This window comes from Octopus bimaculoides, chromosome 6, assembly GCF_001194135.2.
Source record: "Octopus bimaculoides isolate UCB-OBI-ISO-001 chromosome 6, ASM119413v2, whole genome shotgun sequence".
Taxonomy (NCBI): Eukaryota; Metazoa; Mollusca; class Cephalopoda; order Octopoda; family Octopodidae; genus Octopus; species Octopus bimaculoides.
The window spans coordinates 80420066-80431332 of NC_068986.1; the positions used below are offsets into that span (position 1 = coordinate 80420066).

The 11267-nt window shown below is 37.9% G+C and overlaps 1 protein-coding gene across 1 annotated transcript in view; it reads left to right on the forward strand.

The window, feature by feature from the left end:
• LOC106871141 (sodium- and chloride-dependent glycine transporter 2) overlaps positions 1-11267 on the forward strand; it is a gene marked incomplete at its 3' end in the record, with an annotated part of 41637 nt that overhangs the window by 23927 nt on the left and 6443 nt on the right. The window contains exons 5-8 of the mRNA XM_014917451.2: positions 395-529; positions 3745-3848; positions 5135-5259; positions 5894-6006. Of these exons, the coding sequence (XP_014772937.2) occupies positions 395-529; positions 3745-3848; positions 5135-5259; positions 5894-6006 (477 nt within the window). The remainder of the gene's footprint in view (positions 1-394; positions 530-3744; positions 3849-5134; positions 5260-5893; positions 6007-11267) is intronic.

Here is an 11267-nt window from a genome sequence, read left to right on the forward strand (position 1 = left end):
AGTGAGGAGTCTAATGCGGGTCATATGTGAGCATTTATATGTTAAATAAAATGAGACAACAAAACCAAAGCAGTGTGAAATTTCTAGGACATTTATAAAGAGAAAGGAGTCTTGCAGCAGTTTCAGGAATATGAGGGATATCCCATCATCAGAGACGATATGAGAGAGTTAAATATTCTAATCCCTTCTATTTAACTCTCTCATATTGTCTCTGATGATGGGATATCCCTCATATCCATGAAACAGCTGTAAGACTACCATTCTCTTTATAAATGTCCTAGAAATTTCATGCTGCCTCGGCTTTGTTGTCTCATTTAATTTAACACACACACACACACACACACACACACACATTCTCAGTTTATTTACCCTCAGTATTGTATTCTATGTACAGGTTGTGTACGTTGCTGCTACCTTACCCTATATTTTCCTCACAATCCTGCTGATAAGGGGTTTAACATTACCGGGATCAATGGATGGAATTTATTACTTCGTGAAGCCAAACTGGGAAAAAGTAAAAAATATCTCGGTAAGTGGAAAACTTTTCTTCTGCCGTCTCGAGTACATGTCATGTTTACTAAATATATGTATTATAGTTATAGAAATAGCAGCCAAGTTACCCTCATATCAAACCCTAACTTCTGAGCAGAAAAGTTACCGGTGGTAGATAATTATCACTCGAGAAAACCAAAGGTGATCATCAGCTCTGTGATCCTTATGATTAGCAATGACCTAGTCATTTATATTTGAGAGAACAGGTATCAGAAATAATGGTGTAGGAAGTATTGCAACTGAAGTTATGTCTAACAGATCTTAATATTGTGGAAGGGCCCCACATCAGACTATAATTATACCAGCGTTTCTTCCAAGTGATTATAGAACCTGCTATTGAAAATGCTCGACAGGAAGCTGTTCATATTTGCTTAATTGTAACAACAAGAATTAAAGATTTATTTCTAACTATTGTACAAAGGGAGAATCGATTACATTGAACCCAGTATGTAACTCATATTTTATTTTATCGGCCCTTTGCCCTCCCTTCTTTCGAGGTCAAATAAGGTACTAGTCAAATATTGGAGTCGATGTAATAAACTAACCCCCTCCCAAAAATTGCTAGCTTTGTGTCAAAATTAAAAAAAAAAACAATAATAATAACGATGGACATTCCCGTCGAAGATGACGTATGAGTCTTCAGCTTTTGCCAAATGACCTGCACAGATGATTTGTTTATAGTGATCAAATGTGCGTGCTGTAAATCAACTCATTCTCCATCAAAAATGATCTTGCCCGAACTAGTGTACGCTGTTCTATGTGTCATGTGCCTTAGTGACTGCAGAGCAACGTGAGATGAAGTCTTTTGCTCAAGAACACAACACACCACCTGGTCTAGAAATTAAAACCATGATCTCGCCTTGCACCTCCACAATAGTTGAAGTAGTAGTAGTAGTAGTAGTAGTAGTAGTAGTAGTAGTAGTAGTAGTAGTAGTAGTAATAATAATAATAAACGCCCTGATGCAGTACCAGGCAGTGGGTGTCATGGCTTCTGATCTTAACTGATTGGAAATGTTATCATGTAAATTGTTTTGTCTTTGTATAAAAGGTGGGCTACAACAAATATTCTGCTCAGTACCACAGATTTGCTTGTCAGTTGTTTGACCTTAGTGGCTCAGTTGAGCATGTCCCTTAGTGGCTAACAATATGTGCATCTCTCATCACGAGCAGAAGTAGTGGGGGAGCATCATATCCATGTGTTGAGAGGAATTTTTTGGGGTTTGAATAATACGCCTCTGGAAACATGAGTGCTTTGATCATCATCCCTAAACAAACGTTATGCAAGGACCTTTTGAGTAGGATGGGCTACTCGACCTGAAGAAAATTCTAAGTGGGTCCCACCTGCATGTTCATGCGCTGTTTATCTTGATATGAGATCACCATGTCACGTACATATGGTTGTGATGCACGTGCCTGGTGTACCTTTATCAGACAGGTAGTCCTCATGGGTATATTGGGTTTTGTATATTTTACCCCAGTGTCACTTTGATGGCATGCACTGCTGTCTCACTCAACAACAACAACAGCAACAACAACAATAAACCTTTCTACAATAAGCACAAGGCCTGAAATTTTGTGGGAGGAGACTAGTCTATTACATCAACTCCAGTGTTTCACCGGTACTTAATTTATCACCTTCGAAATGATCAAGGATCAAAGGCAAAGTCTACCGCGGCGGAATTTGAACTCAGAATGTAGACACAGACGAAATGTTGCCAAGCATTTTGCCCGGCGTGCTAACGATTCTGCCAGCTCGCTGACTTAATATTACTACTACTACTACTACTACTACTACTACTACTACTACTACTACTACCACTACTACTACTACTACTACTACTAATGGTTTCAAATTTTGCCTCAAGAGCAGCCATTTTGGGGGAGGTATAAGTCGATTACATTTACCCCAGTGTTTCACTGGTACTTAATTTTTCACTTAATTTATCAACCCCGAAATGATGAAGGGGAAAATCGACCTCTGCAGATTTGAACTCAGAACGTAGCAACGGGCGAAACACCGCTAAGCATTTCGTCCAGCGTGCCTACGATTCTGCCAGCTCGCTGCCTTAATGATAAAAAATATAACAATAACAACAACAACAACAACAACAATAATAATAATGATAATAATAATAATAACAGCAACAACAACAACAATGAATGTCTTGATGCCGTACCAGGCACTGGCTCTCATGGTTTCTGATCTTAACCGATTGGTAATGTTATCATGTACATGTGTCTTGATATAAAGGATGAGCTACAACAAATATTCTGCTCAATACCACAGATTTGCTTGTCAGTTGTTTTACTATAACCACTTGTGCATGTCCCTTAGTGGCTGACGATATGTGCATCTCTCATCACGAGCAGAAGTAGTAGGAGAGCATCATAGCCATATGTTGAGAAGAATTCTTTGGGGTTTGGATAATTCACTTCTGGAAACATGGGTGCTTCGTTCAACATCCTTAAACAACGCTTAATCAAGGACGTTTTCAGTGGGATGGGCTACACGACCTGAAGAAAATTTTAACTGGGCTTAACTGGCACGGCCATGCACCGTTTATTTTGGTATGAGATTACTATGTTGCGCACATATGGTTGTGATGCATGTGCCTGGTGTACCTTTATCTGTCGGGTAGTCATGATGGGTATACTGGGTTTCGCATTTTTTTTTTACCCCAGTGTCACTTTGATGGCATGCGCTGCTCCCTCACTTAGTAACAATAATAATAGTTGAAAATAACAAATAGCATGGTACTGTAGGCTGAGGATAGCAAGCCCGCTACCCATGCAAGACTCCAAGAGATTCAACAAAATCTGAATTACAAAGAAAAATAAAATGCTTCTTACTATAGGCACAAAGTTTGTGATTTTTGGAGATGAGGCTAGCCGATTTCATCGACCCTAGTGTGCAGTTGGTTCTTATTTCAGAGACACCCAAAAATGATGGAAGGAAAAGACGACCTCGGTGCCTATTTAAAGTGTCTTGTAATATTCACTTGTTTCTTTATACTCTGGATTCAAATCTACTTGATTTACAATTAATACTTCAAAAATTGATAAAGTAAGTCAAGTACGCGTACTAGGAAAATTAATTAACTGTCTTCCCCGGTTACGAACGCATTTAACTATGTTAGAAACCAATAATTATGGTAATTGAATATATTTCTGTTTTCTTTTTCGTATTTCAAGGTATGGAAGGACGCTGCAACTCAAATACTTTTCTCTATTGGAGTCGGTATAGGTGGATTAGCAACATTAGCAAGTTATAACGACTTCCATAACGACTGCCAGAGGTAAAACTTTCTCTTACTATCATTATCGGTGTGTTAACTGCGGTCAGTATATTGGGGTAGAAGTTTATGGGTGAGCATTTTCTACCAAACTGTTATATCGTTTCAGTTTTGTGATTAATGATTTAAAATCAGGAATAAGCAATGTTAAAATAATGTTCATCTCGATGAATCGAAACCTTTGCGCCTATGTGAGAGATCCATATTAAATAGATTGTGAGGTTCAGTCAAATGTGGTCGTTGTTTCACCATAGGATAAGTAACGCTTAACATACATGAACGCATAATTTATTTATCCAAACGACAGGATACGATTTAAAGATCATATGATTCAAGTATAACATGCATCCACTTATATGAGGGCTACAACGTTCATCCTGACATTCAGCAGTTAATCACATAGCATGCTATCTGACAGTCTATGCTTAATTTCCATTGTCTATACGTCTTTCTGTATGCCTGTACGTTCTTGTAGCAGTAATACACTAGGTTGTCTTCAAGCATTCTTGATTAAAGTTGGCTTTGTTACCAAGAGGAGACTTTATACTCTTCATTCTACCAATAAGTCTTGGATAGAATTAGGTTGATTGCATTTCCATACCCAACTGCAGCTACTTCAATACACACTGTAGTATCTATATTCAGCTTGATGGACTGGGCAATTGATACTAAAGTGCATTGGTCTTGGAAGCAATACAATGATCTGTCACACCACAATACGGTACTTACATCTAGCTAGATGGACTGTTAACTGTCAAGAATGTTCGCAATAGACACAGTAGACTGAGCTATTATAATCCAATGAAGTACCTATTTGCAGCTTGTTGAATCGCTATATCGACAATCCTTTGTTCTCTCCATGGACACAGTACAGTGATATTTTATACTACTCAGTGCGTGTGGCAATGCGAACTGGACAGTTGATAGCTGTATGATTGTACGCTACAATATTGACTCAGTACATTGTATCTATAAATTGATGAAATAATATTTGATAATGTTGGTATAGTTTTGATTTCTTACACTGACATGAACTCAAGGATGACAGATAAAATACTTTTATATGTAGATATTATTATGATCAAAATCGAACTGCCTGATTACTCTCTACTTTTTGGTCTCCAGCAACTCCAGCAACTTCTACAAGATTTTGAGAGGACTTTTGATATCAACAGTGTTTGAAGCAATTCTATTGGGACTATTTTATTCATTCCCTTTTTAATTCTGTATCCGGACTTATTAACACAGATTCCATTTTGTAAATTATGATTTATTTCAATTTCTTACAGAGATGCCGTCATTCTACCAATAATAGATGGATTAACTAGTCTTTTGTCTGGTTTGACATCGTTTAGTATCCTGGGTTATATGGCTCACATTAGAAAAACAGACCTTGACAATGTGATATCTAAAGGTAAATTAACCATGCTATATCTAAAATGTCAATGTTGTTATTAATATAATACCTTAAGATATATTAAACATGTTTCGAGCTTTGATCAAAAAGTATCGGGACTGCTGCTATAGAAAGAAAAGTACAACACATATCAGTTTGACATTTAATCTCCTTCGAAGTAGTCCCTTTCAGAAACCACACTCTTTATTCAGTGTCCTTTCCATCGATGAAGGCATTCGTGGAACTCCTTTTTTTGGATAGCGAGCAGCTTCCTCGTCGCATTCTCTTGGGTTTCCTCGACGTCTTGAAATCTTCTTCATTTGAAGTGGGATTTAATATTTGGAGAGATTCTTAGCTGTAATAAACTTCAGGTCGTGTCTCTTTCCACGTTCTCTCTCTCTCCCTTCTCTCGCTCTCTCACACCCATACTCACACACTTTCCCCGCTATGGTCACTGATGGAAGCCCCGCGGTAAGATGAGACGTCCACAATCTACACACTTTACTTCTAAGCGCTGCTATAAGCAACGGAAGTGAGCGAGCAAGTTATAACTTAGTGTAAGGCCTCTTACATTTAATACGACAATGTGATAACGTTGTCGTACAAAATCAATATTGCAAGAACCCAGCAATTCTTTTCTGTATTTTGCCAGGTCCAGGGATTGCCTTTATAGTTTACCCACAAGCACTTTCAACTTTACCCTTTGCTCAGATCTGGTCAGTAATGTTTTTCGCAATGCTGGTGTTGGTCGGCTTAGACAGTCAGGTAAGTATTCGTTGGTCCGTTAATTTTGACCAGTTTTTGTGCCTGCGTTTACTTTGACGATGAACAGAAATATGCAACAGCTGCATTACCTTTCACCCATCTCATCAAATTTCCTCTGCTACTTTGTTCTCTGAACTTTCTCCACAATAATACTCACTCCTCCCTCTATACATCTGCATTAATTATCTTACTTTTACAACTTTTCTTTACTTCTATATTTATCTTTTTTTTCTAGCCGAGGCCATGTATTGAAGCATGTTTGCAGTGCATATGTAATTTTGTATTTGAATGTTCTATAGCTTCTTTCATTCTCTCTCTTTTCTTACAAAAATTCCTTTTTCTTCACTCACGAGACATTTATTTATTCTGGGGTGGAAGCACTAGGCAGTGATTTATATAAATGCAATGTTATTACCAGGTCGAATACTCCAATAGCACGTTCAGATTGTAAACAAGCCATTCATTGTGGTTTGTCATGGAGAAAATTTCTCGCTGTAGACAAATGATGCATTATTTACCTTGCGAGGACCTTTTATATAGATGCATGGGGTACAAAAACACACATATCCTTGGCAGAGGAGAATCGTGTACTATGGGCGTTTGAACAACCAGATCACGTAATTTGGATGTGCTTTGTCTCTTCAGTGGCAGAATTATTTATATCATTTTAGGCGACAAATTCCATCGATTTTGCAATGGGTCAATCTCATATCCAATCAGCTCTCCATGTTTATTTGATTATTAGTCAGCTTATGTTGCTTGCAGTATTTTAAACAATTGTATTCTTCATTATTGTCTGACGATCGGTTACGTGAAACTTTAAGTAGCGGCTAATTAAGATTTTCAGCTTGACTAACCACTTCTCTCTCTCTCTATGTATACATACTTACATGCATATACATATATATATATATATATATATATATATATATATATATATATAGCGACAAAGAAAGAGAGAGAGAGAACGAGAGAGAGAGGCATGCATATACATATACATAGATGCACAGATACTCATATACAATATACGTACGCTTGCATGTATATGTATGTGTGTATGTGTGTATGTGTATGTGTGTGTATGTATGTGTGTGTGTACGCATGGGTGTACGCTTAAATAGAAAAGTATTTTTAGATATTCATAGTTGTATTTATATTTCTCTTAAATATGTAGTGGGGATTCGAAACCGAATCCCTGGATACGCAGTCAGAGACCATGAGCAACCCACCATAGCTTCATGTGATCGTATCCTTAATCGACCAATCAGCATGAAGCGGTGGCATGGGCAAATTTTCTCCAACATTTTAGAATTTGTCTTCTGGTCCCCTACAAAAACCATTCAGCGCGCAATTTTACCTGCTAGACGACACAGGAAGATGGCTAAGACTCAACCGGTCAACGCCACAGACCAGACCAACAAAACTACAGTCCGAAACGTGCAACTACAACAGTAACTCAACCACGGTACTGTCAAACAGCATTCTGACAATTGGTATCAGCCGAATTTCATTTCAACATTTAGTGACATTCGACTCAGAAATAACCAGCAAAGGTGTTAAAATAAACCCAGCTCATTTAGTGCGTGGACATCAACTCATCACGACTATCACCAGGAAGAGCAGAACGACCAAAGGAGGAAAAAGCTGTCACACATGCAATTCTTGCCATCACAGGTAACCCGAACCTCTTCAAGCTATGACGTTGAGAACACTGTTAACTAGGCATATCCTCCGTCTTGCTCGAAATAGTTGTCAAATCTATCCTTCAACATCGAGGAAACTCTCTTCTCTTGAATGCGATTCCGGAATGAAGTTGATCTTGAATTTCTCCAAGTTTGGCATAACGGCCAGAATTTAATTTTTTTTATATCGTTTCATTCGTGTGGTTTCAACTAATTTCTGTTCAAAAAGAATAGAGACCTCATATGTCCCTGACCTGGAACATATTGATAAAGATGGAAGTCGTCCGTTAAAGGAAAAAGTAGATGCCGTTACAAATATTCCTGTTTCTGCATTGCCAAGGAAGTTGCGTGGGCTGCTCGGTCTCATTATCTTGTTTAGAAAATTTATTCTGCACTGTACAGAAACCATACTTCCACTAACAAAGTCGTTACGTAAAATAAAAAATGAAACTATTTCTCTAAATCCAGAAGAATTGTAATATTTTAATGATATCAAAGAAAAGTTAACTAAAGTTGCACTATTAGCCCATCCGGTACCAGCCGCTCCTCTATTACTGATAGCAGATGCATCTGACGTTGAAAACAGCGGTGTAAAAGTTTCTTGAAGATTTTTGGGATCTCCTTTCCTTTTTTTTCCAAGCGTTTTGAACCAGCAGAAATGAGGTACAATACTTTCGGAAGAGGATTAGTTTCCGCTTATTTATTTATGAAGCTTTTCGATGCTTCTTAGAAGGACGAACCTTCATCATATATACTGATCATAAGCCGTTGACCTATGCATAGCAATCTAAGACTGATAAAAACACTCCTAGAGACATCAGGCATCCTAATCATACCTTGCAGTTTACTGTGGATATTCGTTATATCAAGGGTGCTGATAATTTTGCAGCAGACACTTTATCCTGTGTCTTTGTCAATGCTTTGCATTTCGCCGATATTATTGACTTGGAAAGGATTGTTATGAATCAAAAGAACAAAGAACAGTTACCACAACTCCCGACATAGAGTCATCTTCTCTTGATTTTCATCTATTATTACTGCATTCCTGTATCGTGTGATGTTTCTACTGAGTTTTCTAGACCGTACGTCCCTTAGAATCATAGACGAAACATCTACTCCACTTTCCATAATTTATCTCATCCGAGTATTTCGGCAACAGCGAAATTAATTCCAAATCGTTTTGCTTGGTGTAGTATGCAGAATGACATTCGTAATTGTATATCCTGCCAAAAAGCCAAGATTAAGCTCCACGTCAAAACACCGTTAGGCATCTTTGCGACTCTTGACGCTCGTTTTGAGCAGATCTACGTGGATTCTCTTCTATCAGTTTAGGGTAAAATTATCTTTTGACCTATACAGGACCGTTTTTCCAGATGACCGGAAGCCATACCGATTAAAGACATTTCATCCCTTATAGTTGCAAAGGCCCCAGTGGCTGAACGGATTTCACGTTTTGGAGCACAATGATAATAACGACCGACAGAGTCCGTCAGTTTTAATTCAGTCTTCTCTGACCTGTTAGGTACGCGTCAAATTTGCACTACAGCTTACCGCTTCATGTCTAATGGAATGATAGAACATTTTCATCGATAGCTTAAAGCAGATTTACGAGCACATTTCGATTCGGATAGATGGTTAGAAGCTCTGCTGGTTGTGTTACTAGATCTATGTACTGTTGTTAAGGAGGACCTAGGTTACTCCTCAAATGATATTGCTAACAGCTACTCAACAATATAATCCTACCAGCCATATTCATCGGCTACGAAATTACATAGCGGAGTTAGCTCTATTAATAACGAGACCGCAGTCGATTAAAATTTTCGTTCTGCTCGATATCAATAGATGGATTCATGGATTTACAGGCAACGATGCAGTTAAACATCCCTTGCAGACAGTTTATTCCAATCGTACCGTGTGTTAAAAGTTAAACCATAGTATATGGTTTTGGACATTCAAGGGAGACAAGAGACTGTTAGAGTTGATTGGCTGAAGCAGGTTTTCGTTGAGCCTATTCTGCTACTGCAACACTCTTCTTTTTCTTCTGTCACACCGGAACAATGTACACATTATGAGACAGCAACGCACTTCATACTGTCAAGATAAATAAAAGTGGAAGAAGATTGCATTTGGCTGGTTTGGTACACTCGCATATATTTTCATTAACATACAAACACATACGAAAAAATGTTTTCTTTTTATAGTCCCCAGCCCAACCAAGAAAATGAACTGCAGAATTTTGCATTTTCTTTGAACTTTTCGTTGTTGCCTGGATATTTTTTCAGCAATTTTTCAATTCTTAGTACGTTTCATTCTTTTTGCTTTTGTATTTGCGTTGGTCTGTGTGTGTGTGTGTGTGTGTGTGTGTGTGTGTGTGTGTGTGTGTGTGTGTGTGTTTCTCTCTCTCTTTCTTTCTTTCTTTCACTCTCCCTCTCTCTCTCATTTTATGTAAATTCTCTTTTTATTAATTCGCTTTGTTTTTACATTCTGTAATGTGCTGGGAAAGAACTGCTGTAGCGGGGACTCGAAACCGAATCCCTGGATACGCGGCCAGATAACACAAGCAAATCATCATAATTTCACGTGATCGGTCTACTAACCGACCAATCAGCATGAGGCGATGGTGTGGACAGGTTTTCTCAAACATTCTAGAATTTGACTTCTAGTCCCCCATAAAAGCGTTCGGCGCGCATTTTTACCAGCCGAATGATCCAGGAAGGTGGCTAAGACAGATGTTGCAAATAGATGACAGAAACCTCCGTCGCCACAAACATAGTACAATTGTTTTCAGTTATGCTGCGGACGCTGCATGTTGCCGTATCAATAGCTTGTCGTAAACTCCAACCAGTATCCCGTTCCCAGTATGTAATTATTGCTGTTGCTATTTGTAAAAGGCCAACGCAGTTTGTTTTTATGTGCGATAATAAAATATGTTAAATGTTTGCGGGTGTTGTTCTTTTACTTCTACATGCAGCCCAAGAAACATATTTTCATTCACCAACTCAACCAGTCACCACCACAGATTAGCTCAAGAACCTTCAGGCCACGGCACCTAGAAATATGCGCATATTTGTACATCATAAGTACACGTATATTCATAAACTATTTGTAGGACAATAGCTGTGTATATACGTTTTTACATAAGTATTGCACAACTAACAATTTTTAAAAGCAATATCAAATTTCTTAGAGGGGACATTGTTATTAATTATTTGTACCAATGAGCTTCACCTTAACAATAATTCACTAGAAGATTTGCTATTAGACACCTAGCAATCTTTTTAGACAGGCTTCACCTTTCCTTTTTGTTTGTTACTTCTACAAATTCAAAACTTCCTTCCCTTCACCTCTGTCTTAATGTTTATGTTTACTATTTCACTTCATAATGTCTCCCCTGTACCAAATTACTCTATAAAGAAAAGTTCATTTCATCAAATACCTTTCCAGATGTTAGTATCGTTGAAACTTACAAATAAACAGACCAGTTGTAATTAATATTTTAACTGCACAAGCAATATTGAATCTTTTATTTTGTTTAACGTAATTAAGCACACACACACACACACACACACACACACACTC